The sequence below is a fragment of the Apus apus genome, chromosome 2 (genome assembly GCF_020740795.1).
Source record: "Apus apus isolate bApuApu2 chromosome 2, bApuApu2.pri.cur, whole genome shotgun sequence".
Taxonomy (NCBI): Eukaryota; Metazoa; Chordata; class Aves; order Apodiformes; family Apodidae; genus Apus; species Apus apus.
In genome coordinates, this window is record NC_067283.1 from 79,569,137 (window position 1) to 79,592,987 (window position 23,851).

Here is a 23,851-nt window from a genome sequence, read left to right on the forward strand (position 1 = left end):
CAGTTGTTTGCAGGGAAATTTCTTTCATCTCGTGCTTCATTTAATTTCTGGCAAAGATTGAACTTTCAGCATATACTTGAGCTTTCCAGTATCTGTGAGCAAATGTAATCAAGCTTTCATTTTTCCTTTTCTTTCTGATCTAGACATAAGGGTCCTTTTAAATGAGCAGCATAGTGGCAGCACAGTGGTTTAGAAATAAATACATTTTTAAAAGGAAACTTGCATTGGGGAGCTTTATTTTATTTCAGTTTCTCTTTATTTTATTTTGAATGCAGGCTGAAGAAGAGAGAAAGAAGCAGGAACTGGCCGCCTTTCAGAAAGCCCAGAAGGAGGCAGAGCTGAAGCAAGAGGTGGAGAAGCAGAAGGAAAGCAGGCAGGTGGAAGAAATCCTGCGTCTGGAAAAAGAAATTGAAGACCTGCAGCGCGTGAAGAAGCAGCAGGAGCTGTCTTTGACAGAGGCTTCGTTACAGAGGCTACAGCAGCTTCGAGATGAGGAGCTCCGGCGTCTCGAGGATGAAGCATGTCGAGCAGCCCAGGAGTTCCTGGAATCTCTGAACTTTGATGAGATTGATGAATGTGTCCGAAACATTGAGAAGTCTCTCTCTGTGGGCAATGGGTACCCTGCTGAGCTGACTGAACAGACTGGAAATGCCTGCAGTGAAAAGCCCAATTTTAACTTCAGCCAGCCATATCCTGAGGAGGAAGTAGATGAGGGCTTTGAAGCTGATGATGATGCATTCAAGGATTCACCCAACCCAAGTGAGCATGGCCATTCTGATCAAAGGACCAGTGGCATCAGAACAAGCGATGATTCCTCAGAAGAGGATCCCTACATGAATGAAACCGTGGTGCCAACAGTTCCTGGTGCTAGCAACACCATGCTTATACCTCCTACCCATGATACAGTCAGTCTCCACAACTCTTCGAGTGGTGAATCCACATACTGCATGCCGGAGAATGTATCGTGTAGACCCCCAAATTCTATGGAACTTATTTCTCCCGATGGAGACTATGATTATGACCAAGATGACTATGAAGATGGTGCTATTACTTCTGGTAGCAGTGTGACCTTCTCTAATTCGCACAGTAGCCAGTGGTCACCGGACTACCGGTGCTCAGTGGGGACATACAACAGCTCTGGAGCGTACCGATTTAGCTCTGAAGGAGCTCAGTCATCTGTAAGTATCATTGGTTTTATTATCTAATAATTGACCTGTGCTTTCTGGTGATTTTTTTCTTTTCACTCTGCAGCTGCAGAGTCGTGGAAGCTGCTGTTAAGAGTTGTCTGTGTTGTGTAGTTTGATTGCTTAGATTGCGGATGGTCATAGTTGTCTGTTGCCATCTAAGTGCCATTGGGGTGAGTGCATTTGAGTCAGAGAGGCAGCTCAGATGCTGCTTGCAGTCCTAGGCTTATGTAAGGGTATGGTTCTGTCTGGTTTAAGGCTGAACTGTACGTTATTTGGTGAGGCTCTCAGTGCATCATGGCCTCGGTTGCAATTCCTCAGCAAAATTCTTGTGTGTGTATGTATTATTTGGAAGGGGGCACCAGATAGCATGGTAGAGAATTGGTATCAGAAGAATGAGATTCAGTTATGCATGCAAGTTGCAACAGTGTGGAATAAGCTGCTTGTAGAAGTTCCTGAAATGCCTATTTTGAGATGGCCCAGAGACAAACTTCACATTTTGGAGGCAGATACTCATAACGAGGAGCTATTTTTCAGGCTTTCTACTAAGTATACTGTGGGCTTTACTCCTACAAATATTTTTGGAAGAATATGGTTCCCCCTTCCACACACAGAATACTTATTTGAGTCTCAGTGACTGGGAAGGTGAAAACGTATTTCAGCAACACTGGCTTATTTAGAAGGAAAATGTTAACACTAAAATAGCTATTACAGTTAAATTTACAGAAGCTGGTCATAGAGCCATCATGGTCCCTGGGATAAGCTGACACTTCTTGCCTTAGAGGAGAACACTTTTAGCTGTCTCTGTTGTGGAGAGACACATCTCCAGGCGTGTGTCAGATACAGAACAGAAATTCTGATTATTTGGGGTGAGGGTGCAGGAAGGCCATTACCATAGCTTGTGGAATATGTTTATTTTTCCAGACTTCTATAAACTGTCACACACAGCACTTGGGTGACTGAAGGAGGTAGCACAAGGTAGCATTCCCTGGCCATGCTCTTGCAAAGGGATAACTTCCCTGAGCAGCTAGAAAGCTGTTTCACAGATCTGTTACATGACATCAGGGCTAATGCATAATCAAATACACGAGCTGCAACATCCTACAGAGTACTCCTTCCTTTGTTAGCTGGACAAAAACCAGCGAGGAATCATGTTCTTCCAATACATCATAAAATGTTTTAGCTGAAGACTTCTAAAACAGTTTTATCTTAACTGTTTCCTGAGAGATTAATTTCAACTTTATTTGTTTTCCTCTCTAGTTTGAAGACAGTGAAGAAGATTTTGACTCCAGGTTTGACACAGATGATGAACTTTCCTACCGGAGAGATTCAGTCTACAGCTGTGTCAGCCTGCCCTACTTTCACAGCTTTCTATACATGAAAGGTACTGGGTAAATCAGAATTCTCTAAATATACAAAATAAACAAAAAATGGTTATTATGTCTTGCACTGCATTTCCTGTAGAGTTAAGCTATTTTCTAATTCTTCAAAGAGTAATAGAAAAGTCTGGAGAGAGCTGCTCTCAGGTTACTTGTAAGCAGTGGCTTACATCTAGCAGCATTCTTCCCATCTGCAAAGGAACATCAGCATTTTGGGCTGCCTGTTTCACGTAACATCTTTGCTGGCTTATAAACAATGGAATATCCAGTATAAATACAACTCCCAAAGTTAGATCTTGCCAAACTTGGAGGAGAGCTGATTCCTGCTCCCAAAACCTCTTAACATAGACAGCATGCTACATTGCAGATCAGTTTTACTGACCTCAGTCGACTTTCACTTTGGATCTGAAAGAAGACACAAAGGGTATGTGTAGTAAAGGGGCGTGAGAGACTCTGAAAGAATAATATACACAGGAGTTCTTTGCTTAAGATTCGTAATCTTCTGATGATAGATAGTAAATCAAAAACTCGAAAAAAAAACTTGTATGCTACCCATCACAGTAGCATAACTTACTTTCCTGGAATAGGAACAGTGATAAATGTGTGCACAGCTACGTTTGTGTGAAAAATAGTGTACGCAGTCATCACAAGCCCGGCTTTTACTTTCTGACATAGTTAGCAGGAAGTTCTTGTGGAATGACACGTACTAGCTTGGCTAAGGCTTTTATGACTGTGATGTTACTACAGTGGAAGGTGTATTGCCTACCTTAACAGAACTCACAAGAAGTTCAGACAGTGTAGCCACACTTTGGTTTGACTAAGCTCACACTTGTGTATTTCATAATCTAAGTATAGCTCTTCAGATTTTGTGGGTTGGAGGTGAACATTGCTGCCTTCTAGTAACCTGGAAAGAGTAAAGAGTTTAACTCTAAATTTTCTTAGAGTATCTCTGAGAGACTTTGAAAACAGTGTTAGAGCTCTGATTCTCATACACAGTAAGACTTTTTAGTTTACTATTTATCTTATAGATGTTATGTCTAAATTATTATATATGTTACATATATGGGGGGTTTTTTTGAGATATTTATTATAATTTGTCATTTAAGGGTCTTTAGATCACCAACAACATTGGTGGCCTTAAGGATATGCAAAAACGAGTTATTTGTTTTTGTGGCTTACAGCAGAGACTCAGTTTAAGTGCAGCATTGTTGGTCCGCATCTTCCAGTGCAGGTTTGGTCACAGCTTCTGTTTTCTAGTATAACTGTCTTAACTACATAGAAACCTACATCTGTCTTTCTTGTCAGGTGGCTTAATAAACACATGGAAGCGACGCTGGTGTGTCCTGAAAGATGAGACCTTCCTGTGGTTTCGTTCCAAGCAGGAAGCACTTAAGCAGGGTTGGCTTCACAAAAAGGGGGGTGGATCATCTACGCTTTCCAGAAGGAACTGGAAGAAACGATGGTTTGTTCTCAGGCAATCCAGGTTGATGTACTTTGAAAATGACAGTGAAGAAAAGCTAAAAGGTGCCATTGATGTCCGAACAGCCAAGTAGGTTTATATGCATTTATGTCTTAGCCATAGTTCCTTCTCAATACTCCTTGGGGCTTAATCTGGGAAGAAGTTGAGTGCTCTGCCGACAAATTGTGTGAATGCAAGCATGAGAGTGTGCGTGATGAAGTGATTAAAAGCAAGTGTTGTCCTTACTTGGCTCTCTCTTAAGCCTAGATAGTGCTCCAGAGCTCAGCCAGTGTCAAATACTTCAGAAAACTGCTGCTGTAATGAATCTGTGCTTTCTCCCAGACTAGAGGCCCTACTTAGTCTGTAATGATTCACAAGGCAATTTGAGGCACGTTGCCAAGTCCGTAGCTGCAGGCAAACCTAGATGGAGAGGGTGGACTTAATAGGCCCTCAATATATTTGTTACCATGGGTCAAAGCACTATCTTCTGTATGCATTTATGATTCTTTTCATGTTTGAAATAATTGTGGTAGTGATAGAAGAGTCTTTAAAATGTGTATATTCATTTAAAAAAATTAAAAATTACTAAACCTAACTTAATTGTGTTTTCCTAAGTAGAGCCTCTTACGCCTTAAAATTCTTTGCTTCCTGAAGCATGCATCAAAAAAAATTTCTAAGGGATGGCATTTTTCCTTCTAAACAGTCAGTATGCTTTATGAACTTACGGATTATATAAATAATTTTAAAGTTAATGTGCTAACTTTGGTTGTCTCATTTCTGGATATTAGTTTACCTAAGCTTTCTTCCCAGGTAGAGAAAAACAGAAATGGCTGTAACACTTGATTCTATTCTGCTCCTTGTAATCTGCAACAATCCATTTTATTTTGTTAATTATATTTTGTTAACAGAGCAATTAAAATAAATTGAAAATGTAGATTAAACTTTTTTATGGAAGTCCTGGCTTGAACCTGATTTCAAGCAGGACAAAGTAAATAATTTCAGTCAGCTTCCCGGCTTGCTTTTGTAAAACCAAAGGGCTGCTGGCTGTCAGGTGAATCTCTGAATAGAGACTGACGTTTCCACCACCACTTTTTGTTTGGTTGAAACTGAATTTGACTGTGTCTCATGTACTGGAGCATTTATTTAGCATAGTTTTCTAATATGTTTAAACCTTCTTTTTTTGTTGTCACCACAACGTTTCACTGACTGTGCCCTATCCAGGTTTTTTGCTGAACGTACCTTTAAAATGGTCAGGTAAAGGCTGTTGAACCCAACTTGAACTGTAGGTTCAAACAGTTACTATTTGTGTATGAAATAGCTGAAATAAAGGGTCCTTGTATGTAAAGAGCTGTATGTCATGAGAATAAGCATTAGTTTTTCTAGGTAACTTTAATATTCACTGAATGCATTCCTAACAGATCATGTAACTTACATATTTCACGGCTGCATATTAGGGATGCATTTCAAATTAAATAAATAAATCTTAGGCTGATTCACTTAAAGTACAGAACAAGGAGGTGTTTTGTTGAGCACTACTATTGGGAGAGAAGGAAGAAAAGTTAAAGCAAAGAGTACAGAATTGCAGCTTTTTGTTGTAATAGCAGATAAATTTTCCTCATAGCTCTGGTAAGCAGAGCTTGCATATATTGTTTCTAGGATAGAAATTTATGAGAATAGTGTAGCTGATAAGGAAGTATAACTAGTTAAGGAAATAATAAGCTTCAGACAAATATAGGAAAACAGCAAAAAGGAACTCGGTTTCTTAAACTTCAGGAAAACTTGATGCAATACTTAAATTTTCCTTAAAAATCTCGTGCCCTGTGGTTCATGGTTGTTTAATATATCGATACTTAGATGTCCTAACTACAAATTAGAAAAATGTCGTTTTTCAGATGAGTGCTCAGCTTTTTCTGGAAGTCACGTTTGGAATTGTCTTTATGCTGACTCACAGCCACACAGAATCATTAATCGAGGTTTTGTTTGCTTTTTGTTTTTAATCTTCAAGAGCTTTCTTTTTACCACTCCAAAATTTACTTGAGCATGCAGTAAGTTCAGAAATGTATCAGTTTCTCAACTCGGTTGTCGTTACTTCTCTTGTGATTTGATGATTTTTCTTTAGTTCTTGTTTATTTTAAATTACAGAATAGTTGAATTGGAATAGTAGCATTCATAGTAACATGAATATTTGTACTGTACAGACAGAAACACAACAGCCATAGTTTGGCGAATTCGTACTGTCTGATAAATCACATTGAGAGTCTTGCGAATGAATCTGATTAAGGCTGACTGCTGTTATTTTAAGTATCAGTAGTTTGTGAGCCTCTCAGAAGAGCAGAAGCTTCAAAATGTTGACAGCCTCTAATCCTCAGTCTTGCTATTTTCTTCTTTTCAGAGAGATTGTTGATAATACTGGCAAAGAAAATGGTATTGATCTAATAATGGGTGATAGGACCTACCACTTAATTGCTGAGTCTCCTGAGGATGCAAGGTATGGAAATTATCAGGCCCTTTCTTTTTTCTGTCTTTGTTAGCCTCTATGCCATTCTGACTCTGCTCATCATTAATTCGGTTGCCCACTGGCACAAAATATTCAGGCTGTGTTTACATGTTGCATTTAACATCTTTTCAAAAGGCCTGCTGAGAAGAAAATCTTGTGGCAGAAAATTACTGGGAAAAGTCAGACTGCCAGTGAAAATTTGCCTAGAACTTGGCTGTTACCCATTTATTACTAGCAACTTTCTGAAACACAACATGACTGTAGAGATGCAGTCATCAGCCATTGATGCTTGTCTTGTTCATTACCCTGCTGAGTTTAGCTGCACAGATGAAATCAATATTCGAGACCCTGGAGTCTGGCTGAAACAAAGTACTGTTCTTTAGGGTTAGGATCTGTTTGCCTAAGCAGTGCCTAAAATTTTTCCAGATTAATGTTGCAATTGGATTTTAGAGTGAAAGCATGTTCATGAATAAGAATGGCGTGCAACAGTGTGTTTTCCTTTCTCCTGATTTAAAAGGGGTCTTGCTTTTGTTGCTAAAGGATCCATATCAGACTAGGGAGAGGCTGGTAGATGAGGAGCAAGCTTGACTTGCCAGATCAGTTGTAGTGCATCTTTTAAAAAAAAAAAAATTCCCCACACTGCAGTTCATGCAAGATAATAATATGCTTGTCCATAAAAATCAAGCATTTAAATAAAGTGAACTTAGTAATGAAAGCTTATTACCCACTGCCATGTTGCCCCAAGGCCAGAATACAGGATGCCTGTGTCAACATCACTTGAGCTACTTTTGCTCTGAAGCTTTGAAAGTTGCTTTGTATTCTATTATTTTTAAAGGTATAATACCTTCCTGTATCACAGGACCCTGAATATAAATCTAGCAATGCTTACAGTGCAGAATCATCCTTCATTTTTAGGCAACCTTAAAATTACTCTTGAAACAATTGTGAGCTTTCCAGTACTCATTGTTAAGATTCTTGTGTGATGTCAGTGCATTTTAAAATGAAGGCTTAGCTAAAGTCTCTTCTGTTAGGCTTGTGCACATGCCCTAGGGATCAATAAGAAATTATCAACAAAAAGACTTGTCTGTTCTCATGCATCTCTTTCATTTTTTTCTTAAACATAGAGGAGTAGACATGATACACTATTGTTGTGTATAGTGCACATAACACACCATCCAGATTAAATACTTTTTCCAGTGTATTTCATGTTTCTTTTTTCTCAGTCATCCCAGAAAACTTTAATAAGGGAGATATGTAGAGATTTGCAGAGGGGGCTTAAGTAAAAGTCTCGTTAGTGTTTGACATTGTTGAAAGTGTAGTACAAAATTATTGGACTGTGTTGGTTCTAGATCTGCTATTGAAAAAATACTTTGTACATGTGCTAGATCATGAACTGAGGTTGCTTTTTGTTCAAATGATGAAAGAAAGCAAGAGGAGCCTGACACCTCCACCCAAAAAGATGAATGACTATTTTGCACATGGAGGTCTATTTGAGGGAAGAAGTAATGCTTCACTGGGAAGCCGTTGCTGAGGGTTTATTCTTTTCAAACCCTTAGTCTGTCTTTTTCCCTATTCCTGGACTCTAGGGTTCAACTGAAAACCAAAGGAGGTCCTGAGAGGGACGAAAGCAAAGGAGAGTAAAACCTGCCTTTGTGTTTTACAAAGTGACATGATTAATTTCTTTGTTTACACAAAGATTACGTGAAGTTCTGAAAACTCCAAATAGTTTATAGAATCACAGAATCATTAAGGTTGGAAGGGACCTTAAAGATCATCAAGTTCCAACCCCCCTGCCATGAGCAGGGAACCCTACCACGAGATCAGGTTGCACAAAACCTCATCCAACCTGGCCTTAAAAACCTCCAGGGATGGGACATCAACAGCCTCCCTGGGCAACCCAGTTCTGTTCCTCACCACCCTTACAGTGAAGAATTTCTTCCTAATATCTAACCTAAATCTCCCCTCTCTCAGTTTAAAACCATTACCCCTTGTCCTTTCACTATCTTCTCTGACGAAAAGCCCCTCCCCAGCTTTCCTGGAAGGCTGCTATAAGGTCTTCCCGGAGCCTTCTCTTCTCCAGGCTGAACAGACCCAATTCCCTTATCCTGTCTTCGTAGCAGAGGTGCTCCAGGCCTTTGATCATCTTGCTGGTCCTTCTCTGGAACCTTTCCAACAGGTCTATATCCTTCTTGTGCTGAGGGCACCAGAACTGTACACAGTATTCCAGGTGGGGCGTCACCAGAGCAGAGCAGAGGGGCAGAATCCCCTCCCTGGCCCTGCTGGCCACACTTCTTTTGATGCAGCCCAGGATGCAGTTGCTCTCTGGGCTCCAGCACACACTGGTGGCTCATGTTGAGCTTCTCATCTACTACCACTCCCAAGTCCTTCTCCTCAGGACTGCTCTCCAGCCATTCTTCCCCCAGCCTGTATTTGTGCCTGGGGTTGTGCTGACCCAGGTGCAGGACCTTGCACTTGGCCTTGTTGAACTTCATGAGGCTGGCACTGGCCCACCTCTCCAGCCTGTCAAGGTCCCTCTGGATGGCAGCCCTTCCCTCTTGGGTGTCAACCACACCACACAGCTTGGTATCCTCAGCCAACTTGCTGAGGATACACTCAATCCCACCGTCCATGTCTCCAACAAAGATGTTGAGCAGCACTGGTCCCAGTACTGACCCCTGAGGGACACTTCTTGTCTCTTGCCTCCATTTGGACACTGAACCATTGACCACAACTCTCTGGGGGCAGCCATCCAGCCAATCTCTTATCCACTGAGTGGTCTATCTGTCAAATCCATGCCTTGTCAGTTTGGAGACCAGGATGTCTTGTGGGACAGTGTCCCACAGTTCATTAAAATCCAATAATAAATTCTAACTGACTTTGCATATAGTGCTATGAAGTCTTTTTTTGTTGGGTTATTTTTTATATAAAGGGAAGACTGTGATTTAAATAAATCTGCAATTCCTGAGTTCAAAAAGCAATGCTAAATTTAAGTTTTGGGCATCTTTTGATACATGAAGTTTTGTTTTCTCCAGCTGGTGGTTCCTTCTTTTTAGATAACCCTTCCCTCATTTTGGAGTATCTTCAGTGACCTTGTCCAGCAAAGGAAGTGTTATGCACAACCTCTCTGTGATATCCCTGAGTTTTAACAAAAGAATTGGAACTAAGTATGTTCTCATCTTCTTTATTGTCAGGAGCTCTAAATCTTCTCCTAATCAATGCATAAGCTCTTAGAAAGCATTTAGGATAGGGTAGCAATTGGACTGTTTGTCAGACTACACAGGTTTTCTCAAGCTATTTTGGCAGTTCAGTCTCCAGCTACCTGTATTATGAAGAGCAGCTGGCTTCTGAATGCTGGAGCTAAGGAGGCAGCACTTCAGTGTGACAGGCATAAATTCTGTGACTATAAGCAACTGCAGAAAAGGGAGCTTTATATTTAAGGCAAGTAGTTTTGCATTTGTTTCCTCAACCTGGTGGTGCTGGACAAGCCTCTGCAAAAAAGTGAGGAGTCTGTTTTAAAGGCTGGGCTTCTGAGCCCTTTGAAAACTTGGCCCCAGGTGGTTTTCATTAGAATAGCAAATTCATATCTCAAAGAATGGCATTCAGGAACCTGCTGAACAGGCCAAGCTCTGCCCTCAGATTTCAATGGGACTGCTTAGAGCAGTTGAGCTTTATCATATACAAGTGCCAGGAGGGTAGAGATTTCCCAGAAGCAGAAGGTGTGGTTGCAATTAAATGCTTCTGCAATTGCTGCTCAGCACCAGGAGCTGAAGTACTGGAAGCCTTTCTGCCAGTTTTCCTGTGGTGGATATATGCAAGACTACTGGGGTGGCACAAATTGGCTCTGATTCAGCTTCACTGGTCCTTCCAGCAGCTGGATTTTCCAATGTTCCATAGGGAATGAAAAATGTACAGGTATTTACTTAGGGATTTGATCAACTTGCATGGTCTTTGCAGAAGTATCATTGTAGGAAACTATCGCCGGTCCTGTTACCAGCACAGCAGAATTTATAATCTGAAGGCTGGGTTTCCCGTTAAAGGCTTTCTGTATATAATGTATTTTTTCCAGATGAAATACATGGAATGTGTTATAAATACTGTCTAAGCACTCAAATGTTTCTGTGCTTGCTGCCAGTTTTTCAGAGATGCCAGTTTTTGTACAAGGTATTTGTCTTTAGGAAGAAGGGTATGACACGAGCTTGGATGGGAGGTCTGGAAGGGCTTGTATTAAGCCAGTATTACTTGAACTGACATAAAGCCTTCCTGCTTTCATGCATGTTGACAAAAGGAATCTTAAGCAATTTCAAAAACCTGCGGAACCTGCTACATCTCTGCAGAACAAAGGTGACAGAAGGCTTGTGCACAAGCAACATTTTACTTACACTGCTGCCTTTCTCTCCACAGCCAGTGGTTTAGTGTCCTGAGTCAAGTCCATGCGTCCACAGAGCAAGAGATCCGAGAGATGCATGATGAGCAGGCAAATCCACAGAATGCTGTGGTAAGTCTAAATCCAAAGAACTTTTCAAAGCAAGTATTTTTAGAAAACAAGGAGCACTGTGGTGACCATAGCTTCTGAGAGTCACAAACTAGGTTTCCTTAAATGTGGTGGTAGTTCTGATGCTGTCTAGAGGTTTTGTGTCCTTGACCCTGTAGCTGGACAAGAGGAGAGTCTGACTTATGATTCCTCTCTCATCATTCACCTTGATGAAAATGCGTGCTGGGTGTTTTTTTCTGGTCCATTTCCCTGTCACATCACAGTGTATGCTTGAGTCTGAAGTTTGCAAAGATACAGTTAATGAGTAATTTTAAAACCCAAGAGAAGAAAAATTGAGATTTCTTTGATCCTGCATTTATCATTCTCTACAACATACACTGGGACTAAATGGGATAAATTTGGAACCTAGTAGCAAGCAAAGGGAAATAAAAGCTTCTGCTTCATGGCTTCAGAGTCCGTCCTCAGAGGATGCCATTTATATTGGGATGGCACTTTTAGGTGAAAAATCCAAGCAAGTTTGGAAGTGTAGAAAAATAAGAGCAGTTTCTGAGCTGCCTCTGGCTTAACTGGAGATACATTTACTGGGTTTGTTTATCTGAGTCTCTTAGTTTTCCCCTCAGCAGTCTTACGGGTTAAGAGAAACTGATGCCCAAATATGCAGTTCAATTTGCTTGATCAAAGCTGCCGCTTCTTTCACCTGTCTCCAAGAAGAGTACTGTAAGTAATGTGATAGTAAACGTCTTCCTTATTTTCTGGTTGGATATTTGTTTATAGGGTACACTCGATGTAGGACTAATTGATTCTGTCTGTGCTGCTGACAATCCAGATAGGTAAGTCAAACCATGCCTGGTGACTTTCTTTTTCTCCTTTCTTTAGCCAGAATCAGATGCTTTAGTCTCTATGTGCTACTGACCAACCATGCATTAAAGTGATTCGTTACTGCCTCCCTTTTAATAGTACTAAATACCACATGTTAAAATATGGAATGGGAAAGGTGGTGGTTTTTGTGGGGGCTTCACTAACTTCCTTGACACTGCTATTAAAGTGGTCCAAAAATGGAAGATTAACGATTTCTTTCATTTAAACAATTAATGCTCACAAAAACCATCATCTTATTTTTGAGTCCTTTAGCAATATAGTAGACATAAAAATTAATTTTAACAATTTTCTGTTTACCTGCTTATGCAAGAATGTTGTATTCTACAGGGATGAGAATTATTTCCCAGAATAAAAATGTCTTTTAACAAAGAAGACTATGCAACATAAAAAATAACTGTCAAGATATTCTTGATTCTTCAACAAATGTTTTGGGAGATAAAAATTAATCTGGGGTCAGGCTATGACTCTGGTTATAAGGTTATTGGCTGTGAGGTATTATCTGTACTGCACGTGTGAAACAGCTGGGCTGAGTTACTGGCTTGTTCTTGGCCTGTCAAGACACTGATAGCACAAGTAACTGTGATTATAAGCCCAGGCTTCCTAAACAATACAATATAAATTCCCAGAACTTTCAAAATTTTAAGTTACAAATTTACAGTTCTCCTATAATTTTTCACATAGGTTGTTTTTTGTGGTTTTTTTCTTGTAAATTTTTTTATTCATTCTCTGAGCCTAAATCAGTGATGGAGGGTTTTTTTCATTAAGAAATTAATTTCACTAATACAGATAATAGCTTATTTTTATTTTGACACATGTGAACCCGCTAATGCAAGCTCAAAACGTAGAAGCTGAGCAGAGAGCCCTGTGGATCTATCTTCAGAAAGAATCTCAAGAATGAGGTTTCCCTTATTTTCCTGCACTGGCGAGGAGAAGAGTGGAGCCAGGAATGTTTCCTACCATTGATCATAATCTCCTGTGTGATAGTTTCATCTATCTTAGTTTAGACCTTAGTGTCTCCCTTTTCTGTTCTCTTGCTACAGCTCATCTGTAGCTTCTGTCCTGTATATCATATTATCCAGCTTTCTAAAATTTCTACCTAGTTACCTTCTTCCAAGAAGTGTAAAAGGAAGGCCCGTGAGCTTCTTGTGCATGGGGTGGCCCAGACTACATCACTCCCATTTTCTACATCTGGTACAGTTCTTAAAAACTGTGTTTACCAGGATGAAAAAACTAATGATAAAAAGTTAAAGCAATTGTTTCTAGGCTGAAAAACCTGCCTCTCTCATCCAGAGGGCCATCAGCGCAGTTCACTTAGGCTAATTCTTCATGCTTCAGTGAATCCTGGTGTTGGATTGGGTACAAGCCAGACTCTCATTAAAAATAGATTGTACTCTCTGTGAATTGGGTTGCACTGCATTAAAAATAAAAGAATCTGTGTTCACGTGCTGCCTCACTGTAGACCTTTGTAAATTCTAGTTGGTTTAGCTAATGTAACTGCTGAAGCAGATACTCTAAATAGATCTGACCCTGAAATAGAGTTCTGATTCACATCCAAAGCTGGTTAAAGATTGGAGATTTTGCTTACCATAGAATTATTTTGAGCTAGGACAAGCTGTAGTTTATTGTAAGCTTTCCCAGCATTCAGAGCCCTAGAATTTTGGTGTGGATCCAGCATAACTGAGTCTTTTCAAATGCTCTTTTCTTTTGTTATGTTTAGTGGTGTTGAAATAAATGCTTTAGAGATGGACAGTGTTTATCTAAATAGAAATTGCAAAAAATTGATACAGTGTTCATGGTTATGATGAATGAAGTAAATGGTACATATGTTGATTGTAAAGGTTTTTTCAATCTTCGTTTATTTTCATAGACCAAATTCATTTGTGATCATCACTGCTAATCGTGTTCTTCACTGTAATGCTGACACTCCTGAAGAGATGCATCACTGGATAACCCTGCTGCAAAGGTCAAAGGGGGACACTAGAGTGGAGGGACAAGAATTCATTGTGAGGGGTAAGAACTGAGTGGGGCAGCAACAAAGTAAATATCCATTAAGCTTTGAGTAGATTGTTCCCACAATACAATCTGGGTAATAGTTGGAGCCTTATCTTGATACAGTGGAGTTTACTCACAAATTAATGCAGCTGAAATTATACTTCTGCTGTGCTATGTAAGAAAACACTGTAATGATGACAGAAGTGTTTTTGTAAGTTGACTAAAGAATTTTTCAAGTGAATACCAAAGTTGAAAAATTTTCATATTAATTTACTTGTATCTTCATCATTTTATTGTGTGAGAATTTTACTAGAAGTTGTTTAATACATGGCCTAAACACTTCATGTCATATTTTTGTTGTTGTAGAAAGTGCACAACTAACTTTTAGCAAGCCAAATTTGTCCTACTCTGCCTGAAAAAGAAAAGTGTGATTGAAATTTTGTCTTTAATAGGATGGCTACACAAGGAAGTAAAGAACAACCCAAAGATGTCTTCATTAAAACTAAAGAAGCGTTGGTTTGTTTTGACACACAATTCTTTGGACTACTACAAGAGTTCAGAGAAAAATGCTTTGAAATTGGGTACACTGGTCCTCAACAGCCTCTGCTCAGTGGTCCCACCTGATGAAAAAATCTTCAAAGAGACAGGTAATTGTTTGCTCTTGTTCAAACATGCTTTCAGTTGCCTTGTGACCTACTACCGAGTAACGCAACAAACAGTGCATAAGAGTATTTTAAAGATTAATATGGTTGCAGTTTGGTGGACAAATCAGGTTTCTGCATCACTGAGACATTTTACAGGGAATTGTTGGGTGAAAAACAGAGGTAATACTGTGTCCAGGAGTAAAAATTGTTCTCACCAACATTCCAGTCATCGTAGACTGAGACTGCTGCTAAGTTAGTGTAAACACCTTTACACGTCAAAGAGCTGGGGAAGACATATGGGTAGCACTCTCTTCATGCATTATTTTATGTTCTGAGGAACTCTGAGGACTAACACTGGTGGAGTGAGTATAGGAGAATCTAGAGTAAGAGTCCAGTTTGTGCTAACCTACATCGTACATCTGAGTCAGCTCCCCTGTGCATTTTCAAAACTGGTTTTCAGCTTAGAAGTGGCTGTTTGCAAATGAGGAGCGATTGTTGACAGCCTTGTATAATCTTCCTGGGGTCACTGACACTTCAAAGAGGCTTTCGCTAGTGAAAGATGAAATAGATTTTTTTTAATTGAACCTGCTTCACAAAAAGCCTGCACAACGATGCAGAGAGAGTTTGAACTGAAATGCTCTTTCTGTCATAGTTGCCACTTTGTTGGTGTGAAATTAATAACTTTTTTACAGAAGAGGTGGCTCATGCTTTATACTTGTTTGTACATGTGCCACAAACAATGAAAGACTCTTGCATAGAAAGCAAGACTGTCTCAGATTTTCCTGTTACAGACAGGACTGGAGAAGTAGGGCCCACGAGCCACAGGTAGCTAACAGTATTCCGTAGTGTTGTCTTATGGTCACTTTTACAAAGATTACTGAATAAAATGGTAGGCTGCATGATGGTGGCTGTACTCTGAGATTACTCATAGGCTTTTTTTAAAGGAGAGAATCTCCTTTACTACCATGGCATCTGTACTATACTTCATTAGTCATACAACTTCATAGGTCCTGAAAAACTGCCAGCCTGATCCAGAATGCAGAACTCAGGGTCTGATGGGACTGCAGCTGTTTCCAGATAGAAGTTGGGGTATTTTTATACATACAGCTTCTGTGGTTAATAATTTTTACTGTTGTACTAGGTTATTGGAATGTAACTGTATATGGACGCAAACATTGCTACCGTCTCTATACAAAACTGCTTAATGAGGCAACCCGCTGGTCAAGTGCCATCCAGAATGTGATTGACACGAAAGCACCAATTGATACTCCAACTCAGCAACTTATTCAGGATATTAAGGTAGGCACAAACAGGAGGGCGTGGGGTGGGAAAGAATGGTTGCTTGAATCTTTTTCATGTTGGCTTTGCCACATTGAGTAATAAAGCAGAAAACTGAGTTTTAATCACAGAGTGACATGGACTGAAATTGTGGAACCTGAATGTATTCACTGACCTGATAAAGAAATTTGAATCTGAACAGTGAAAGAGCAAAGTATGAAGTACAGCTTGGAGGGCAAGTGGGATTTTTTTCCATGAAAAGAGTAACAAGTTTTACTGGTTTGTGTAACTTGATAGAGGTTGCTATACCAGGCAGTAGAGCACAGTGTGTAGGTTCATGAGTTAGCAGGGACCTGTCTTGCTATGTCCACAGTGAGCAGCACACCAGGATCTGGACTAGGCAGCTCCTGTGATTCTTTTTTTCAGTATGCTTCATTTCTTGTTCTATGATAGCAGAGGTTCAACATCTCATGTACCTGCTTGATGAGAAACATATTCGATTAATGCTTACTGCTTTGTCGTCCTGTTGGAGACATTGCATGCCTAGCCAGAGAACGTCTTTCTTGAGATTTTACTTTCAGGAGAGAGGATGATGATTCTCAGAAGAGACCAAAAAAGGAAGAAAAAAGCCCTAAATTCCAAGATTATGAAGGCAGTTCTTCAGAGCAGCAGAAATATGTGGAAGTTCAGGATTGATAGAAAACAGTAGTCACGCATCTGTAAAACTGTCAAAACAGTACTTAGGATGTCAGAGTAGGTGCATCAGGTTTACAGCAGCAGTTTTTCTGGACCATTTTGTTTCTGTAGCTCCTGTAGATTCTAACTGGAAAGGCCAATTAGTTATGCTGGGGCAGTATTTTTAAAGAAAACTTGAATACAGATGTCTTAATTCCAGTTACGAAATACTGGAGTAAAAATGATTCTAAAATGAAAACACACTTCAAAAAAAAAAAATGAAACTTTATTTTTTGTCTCCTGCAGCTCTGCTGTCATTTGTTTTTTACTGCACAGAAAAAATAAGCTTATGCAAGGCCTGAGGTTAGCAGATACTGAGCATTCATAGCCTGCAAAATGCCCTGGCAGCCACAGTACCCACAGCCGGATTTAGCACGAAATACTGTTGCTATCAGTGATGACTAGTTTCTTCACAGCCAACCTGCAGGCACAAAACATTGCATTATTGTTAATGCTGGACCCCAAATCTTGCCTTTTTCTCACTCCAATAGGAAAACTGCCTGAATGCTGATGTGGTTGAACAGATCTATAAGAGAAACCCCATCCTCCGTTACACGCACCATCCACTGCACTCGCCATTACTGCCACTGCCGTATGGGGACATCAACCTAAACTGTAAGTTTTTCAGTCATAGAAACACTTTCCTTATGAAAGACTTAACCAGAGGATGGGAGTTTTTAGTCAGTGGGCTACAGTGAAGTAACGGTAGGCAAAATATATTTTTTTAATACAAAATGGCATGCTTCCCTGTTCTCTTTCAAGAAGTGGAGAATAGCAGTTTGTCTAGCACAGAGCCACGGGCTTGTGGTGGTCCTGCATGGGTGTTACAGAAGGGAAGGTTGCTATTGCTGCTGTCATACTTGTTTGTTGCCTCACCAACACAGTTAAGTTTCATTGAATTTGAAAAAAACTTTCACTGAAATAAGCAACTAAACCAGATTCATCTAGAATACTTGAATAATATTCCCCTTCTCAAATTATTGTTGCTTCCTATGTCATGAGGGCATCTGCAGCAGCCACAAGAAGTGGAAATTTCATTTCATTTGTGATGGGAAGCATGATTTATGTGAAACAAGATTTGAGTGGACATAATTTTAAAAAGCAATGGGTCATTTACTCCTGACATTGGTATAATCATGCCTTTTAATATCCTTGCCTCAGTCAGTAACTCAGAAGTCTGTTTTGAAGGGTTCACAACTATTGACAGTTGTGAATTTGGTGTCCTTAATTGGATTTGCTTATCTTACTTTGCAACTGCATATTGAACAAGATATTGCTCAGGTTAGAAGTTTTTTCCTTGAAAGGAAGGTGGGAGGTCACAGTTGATGAAAAATTAAGGTATTTCAGGTAAGATCTCCTGATAACTCAAGCAAAATCCTTCTGCTCAAACGACAAGGAAGAGTAAAATCCCAGGAGAAACCTTTCCCTTCTCTTTCTTCACCTCTTCCTCCTCTACAGTGGCAAGGCACAGTTCTGGTCTTCTGGGCACTTGAACTGGTTATCCCATGCAGGAGTGCAATATGGTTGCTCCCTATTCCCCATGGACAGGAATGCTAGCTCCCTCTGAGGTAGTCGTCTTGGCAAAGTCTTCCCATATTTAAATGTAGCTCCACAGATGCACTGATGAGTGGTTATTGCCTTGACTTGCAGTTGAATTCTAGTTATTTTCTGCAACAGTATAATGTCAGGTTAGAAACTTCTTAAGATATGTCTGTACTGCTTTGTGCTTTGATGGTTAGTCAGCCTGACTCAGACATCAGAGCACTCTCTCCCATCTCTTGAACCCAAGAACTACTTTTAAATAGATTGTAAAAGTTGTTAGCTGACGCTGAATAACCTGTAGTCCAAAACCAATCACCTTTTCCAGCACTCAAAAAGCAAGTTGCAGTGTCGTGGCAATGATGTAGTTCAGTAGTATTGTTTGGGTTTAAGTTAAATGCTGCTGCTGTAGACAAAAGTGATGCCATGCATCTCTGTCACTTTCTGTAATGCAGTCGTGCTTTACCTCATTATCTGATTAGATTTTCACTTTCTTGTGACAGTGAAAAGTGATAGACACTTCAGCAGTGTGGACTGCTCTGGAAGGATGATTCTCCATCAAAAAAAAACCTGATCAATCAACACACATTTTAAGTTATGTGGTCAGAAACTGTCAAAATGGGACTTCATTAAATTGGGATCAATTCTCAGTAGCAAAATATGTCATAAAATGGGTTTGCCTCGTACATTTGAAATGGAAAAGATCCACTCTACTATCCTGCATGATAAGGGTCACAGAATAGCATGAAGCAATTCCTATGTTAAGCCTGAGTGCTTTCTCCTTGATATCTCAGTCTCTCTCCCTTTTTTTCTTTTGTAGTGCTGAAAGACAAAGGCTACACAACTCTGCAGGATGAAGCCATCAAGATATTTAATTCTTTACAGCAGCTGGAGTCTATGTCTGATCCCATCCCTATAATCCAAGGTATCCTCCAAACAGGACATGATTTACGACCTCTTCGAGATGAGCTCTACTGCCAGCTCATCAAGCAGACCAATAAAGTGGCTAATCCTGGCAGCGTGGGCAACCTGTATAGTTGGCAAATACTCACCTGCATGAGTTGCACATTTCTGCCGAGTCGCAGCATCCTCAAATATCTCAAGTTCCATCTCAAAAGGTGAGAAGCTTTGAGCTACTGCAGCAAGAAAAGTTTCTTCACTCACTGTTTTCTTCCCCACAACTTGTAAGAGTGTTTAAACATCTTGAAGTGACACTTGAAGATGCATTCACTTAGTGCACTGGCTATGCCAAACAACGAATCTAAAAAAAATTTGTAAGGAAGGTGTCTGATCTAGATGGAATTATTCTCATCTGAAGAATCAAGCAAAATCCTAGTAAACTGAACACATAATTTGTAAATGTTGACCAAAAAGGGTGTTTCCATAATTGTATAAAGTTACCTAAATGACTTGCAGCCAGTACCCCCAGGTCCCATTCGCAACCAACCTGTTAAAAATTCTTCATCCTGCTTACCTTAGTTTTGTGAGTGAAGCATCACACACCTAAAAGAACATTAGAATGTTGAAAGCTGGACAGTGAGGTAGATTGAGAGCTGGCTGTGTGACAGAACCCAGAGGGTTGTGATTAATGGAGCAAGGTAGAGCTGGAGGGTTGTAATCAGTGGTGTCCCCCAGGGGCCAATACTTGGTCTGGTCTTGTTCAACATGTTCATCGACGACCTGGATGAGGGGACAGAGTGTAACCTCAGCAAGTCTGCTGATGATACAAAATTGGGAAGGGTGGCTGACTCTCCAGAGGGCTGTGCTGCCATCCAGAGTGACCTGGACAGGCTGGAGAGCTGGGCAGAGAAGAACCTAATGAGGTTCAACAAGGGCAAGTGTAGGGTCCTGCACCTGGGGAGAAAGAATGCCATGTACCAATACAGGTTAGGGGTGGACCTGCTGGAAAGCAGTTCTGAGGAGAAAGATCTGGAAGTCCTGGTAGATACTACATTATCCATGAGCCAGCAGAGTGCCTTTGTTGCCAAGAAGGCCAGTGGAATCCTGGGGTGCATAAGGAAGAGTGTGGCCAGTAGGTCAAGAGAGGTCATTCTGCCGCTCTACTCTGCCCTGGTGAGGCCTCAGCTGGAATCCTGCATCCAGTTCTGGGCTTCCCAGCTCAAGAGAGGCAGTGAACTACTAGAGAGAGTCCAGTGGAGGGCAACAGAGATGACTGGGGGATTGGAACATCTCTCTTGTGAGGAAAGGCTGAGAGAGCTGGGACTCTTTAGCCTGGAGAAGAAAAGGCTGAAGGGAGACCCTATTAACACCTGTAAGTATCTGAAGGGTGAGTGAAGGGAGGATGGAGCCAGACTCTTTTCAGTAGTTCCCAGTGACAGGATGAGGGGCAACAGGCACAAGCTGGAACACAGGAAGTTCCATTTAAATGTGAGGAAAAACTTCTTTACTGTAAGGGTGACAGAGCACTGGAACCGGCTGCTCAGGAGGGTTGTGGAGTCTCCTTCTCTGGAGACATTCAAGACCCGCCTGGAAGCAGTCCTGAGTAATGTGCTCTAGACAATCCTGCTTTAGTAGGGGAGCTGGACTAGATGATTGCTAGAGGTCCCTCCCAACTCTGACAATGCTGTGATTCTGTGAAGATGTATTTAAGGTAGAAATGCCTGTTTGCAAATCTAATTTTAAGATGCTTGCAACCATTAAATAAATAATTTTTGACAGTTCAGCGCTAACCAGAATGTGGAGCTCTGCTTGCTGTGATGAAGCAGAAGAATGCAAAGAGTGTGTCATTAGGACATCAAACTGTTCTCAGTAATTTAAAAGTTATGCCTGTGTTCATGCTAGAGCATGGACATTGTAAATCACTTTGCTAAATGTAATAATTTTACAAATGTGTAAAACATTTCTGTTAAAGATACACCTTTGAACCAAAGTAAGATTAGTGAAAAACATTAATCACTTTATATAACTCTTAAAGTGAAAAAATCCAACATTTATTCACTTGCTCAATTTAACTCAGTTCATAAAGTGGTCTCCCAGTTAATAAAAAAAATGCAGGTAATACATTTGTAGGTTAGGTTCAATGTTATAGATGCATAGTCATGTTACAGCATTGCTGTAATCCTGCAGTAATATTTTTATGCCTTGCAGATAATGAATCACTGTGCTTCTTCACATAAATTAAACCACAGTAGCTCTAAGAAGCTGGTATTTTATCATGGGAAATACTACAGAAACACTCAGTGCTGAAAGCTACCTCATGCAATAGTTTTCAGTAACTAAGAGTTGCGTTCACTAAAGTTGTTAGTGAATATCCGTAATACTAACTGCTGAACAGTAAGGTCTAGAGAGAATTGTTAAGAAAATCAGGAATAGAAATCAGGTATCCTAAGTTACACTACCTACCACAAAACTGAGCAGTCAAAAATATGTCTTACTGTTTTTTTCTGAAGAACCTTAGTGCAATTTTGTCTTCATTCAACAACTGCTATTGACAAAAGGGGAGATGATTACAAGAAGATGTTTATACTTACCTCTTAAATCTGACTTATGACAAGGTTCTGGTACTTAATGCTGTAAAGGTAGTTCAGCTTTTACTTTCCATTAGGTTTGTAGAACAAACCCATCTAAGTTATCCCACAGAAAATCACAAGTTAGAACACTTCCCTTGACAGTGAAGATAAACCTTTGGGGGTGTCAGTTAAACAGCTTACTGTGTACAGACCTACTTTCAGAGAAAAAATTCGTTCTCAAATAAGTAAATTTTATATTTCACAGACTGTCAGCCTAAAGTAGTAATATTTGTCTCACAGGATTCGTGACCAGTTTCCAGGAACTGAAATGGAGAAATATGCACTTTTTACTTATGAATCTCTGAAGAAAACCAAATGCAGAGAGTTTGTGCCATCACGGGATGAAATAGAAGCTCTGATCGGCCGGCAGGAAATGACATCCACAGTTTATTGCCATGGTGGGGGCTCCTGTAAGATTACAATCAACTCACACACTACAGCTGGAGAGGTGAGAAGTGGTGACAGAACAGCTTTGGCACGAAATCAGTGTGTTGCTTTCCATGCCAGCTACTGCCAGTAATAGTGTCAAACTTTGGAAGTGCTGGGGGTTTCTCTACCAGTCTCTCATTTAAGGAGAGGGAAGGCTAACAGAGCTGTCCCTCTAACTCCCCAGCATGTTCTGAAGAAATTCCTGCTATAAAAACTGTCTTTTTTCTGCAGAGGATTACCCAACTATAGTTCCCTCTTACAGGAAAAATTACAGGAAAGACTAAGCAATTCAGTTAGAGGCATTACTCAGATAACTTCAGTAGATACTGGTGTGTATGACAGCCAAGTTGCTTCCGAAAGCCAGAAGACTCTTGCTGAGTTGGTGAAGTACAGGTTTTATATCTGACCAGGTGATGGCATGCACATGTATTTAGTCTCAAACTTAAAAGTGGAATTTGACAACAATCAATACTGCTGATGAGAACATCTTAGCAACTTTTTTAGCCTAATGTAAAACCTAGCTCCCAATTTTCTTCTTGTTTTTTGTCCTACTCTGTCGTGCTGCTTTTCCATGCTATGTTTTTTTCTTGTGCTGTTTTTCATTAGGTGGTTGAAAAGTTAATTCGTGGCTTGGCCATGGAGGATAGCAGAAATATGTTTGCTTTGTTTGAGTACAATGGCACTACTGATAAAGCGATTGAAAGCAGAACCATTGTGGCTGATGTCTTGGCAAAGTTTGAAAAGTGAGTGTGCCTCTTCTTCTCTCTCACCACTCCAATAAGTAGCAATTAAATACATTTCCAATGTCAATAATGTTGAATTTTCTTTCTCTTGCTTGTTTGTGATGATGCAGCTAAATTACACACACGACCATTTCTGGAACAAAAGCACCTGTTTTTTTTTCTTTTAAGAAATCAATGAGCCACCTATTCACGTGTGTTTAGTTTTCCTCTGTCTTGACACTAGTAGAGTAATATTTCTTAGCACTATTTCCACATTTTCTTTTCTACTACTACAAATTTTTCCACCATTACTAGCATTGTGGCTCCTCCTGTACTGGGAGAACTGAACTCCAGGCAGTCATTGCCATTCAGACTACCCGTTGCCTAACATCCCATTTCCTACCAGTAAAAATGAAAACACCCATGCCACAGTACAAGCCTAAATAGCTTCTTGTCATCCTTCTGTTATATGCATGGCAATCAGCCTCCTTTATCCACATAATAATGGGGGAGTAAAAAGGAATGTCTCAAGTGTTGTGCAGTTACATTTATGACAGGAATTATTACTGTTGTTTTTACCAACATCTGAGCCACAAATAAGAGTTTATTAAGAGAATTCAGGTTAGAAACAATTGACTGAGAACTGAGTCAATTTAAAATCCTTGAATTTGCTGTAGGCTCTAATAAACACACACGCATGTAAATATATATACATATATATATATCTCCAAATGATACCAGTCAGGTATACCGCTGAAAACAATTAGCTCCTGTCAACAATACCAGATTGATAACAGGTGTAACAAAGCAAAATTCAGCTGATGCCTTGCTTAGATTCTTCAGGTGTCAATTTAGAAAGGAGTTTGATTTCACACGTCTGATCGATCTCTCTCCTTCTCCACACACCTTTGCAGGCTTTCTGCCACTGCTGAAGCTGGGGAGATGCACTGGAAGTTCTACTTCAAGCTCTACTGCTTCCTGGACACAGAAAACGTCCCAAAAGATAGTGTGGAATTTGCCTTTATGTTTGAGCAGGTAAAGAATGAGGTTCTACTTTGAGGCACTTTCAAGAAGAGAAAAAAAGTAAGAGAT

At 40.1% G+C, this 23,851-nt stretch overlaps 1 protein-coding gene across 1 annotated transcript in view; it reads left to right on the forward strand.

Moving 5' to 3' along the window:
- The window catches only part of MYO10 (myosin X), a 167,277-nt gene that overhangs the window by 138,169 nt on the left and 5,257 nt on the right, over positions 1-23,851 (forward strand). The window contains exons 25-38 of the mRNA XM_051610362.1: positions 276-1,178; positions 2,445-2,568; positions 3,869-4,112; positions 6,415-6,510; positions 10,921-11,014; positions 11,786-11,841; positions 13,758-13,900; positions 14,335-14,529; positions 15,668-15,825; positions 17,031-17,154; positions 18,899-19,196; positions 21,849-22,056; positions 22,644-22,780; positions 23,674-23,794. Coding sequence (XP_051466322.1) covers positions 276-1,178; positions 2,445-2,568; positions 3,869-4,112; positions 6,415-6,510; positions 10,921-11,014; positions 11,786-11,841; positions 13,758-13,900; positions 14,335-14,529; positions 15,668-15,825; positions 17,031-17,154; positions 18,899-19,196; positions 21,849-22,056; positions 22,644-22,780; positions 23,674-23,794 — 2,901 coding nt within the window. The remainder of the gene's footprint in view (positions 1-275; positions 1,179-2,444; positions 2,569-3,868; positions 4,113-6,414; positions 6,511-10,920; positions 11,015-11,785; positions 11,842-13,757; positions 13,901-14,334; positions 14,530-15,667; positions 15,826-17,030; positions 17,155-18,898; positions 19,197-21,848; positions 22,057-22,643; positions 22,781-23,673; positions 23,795-23,851) is intronic.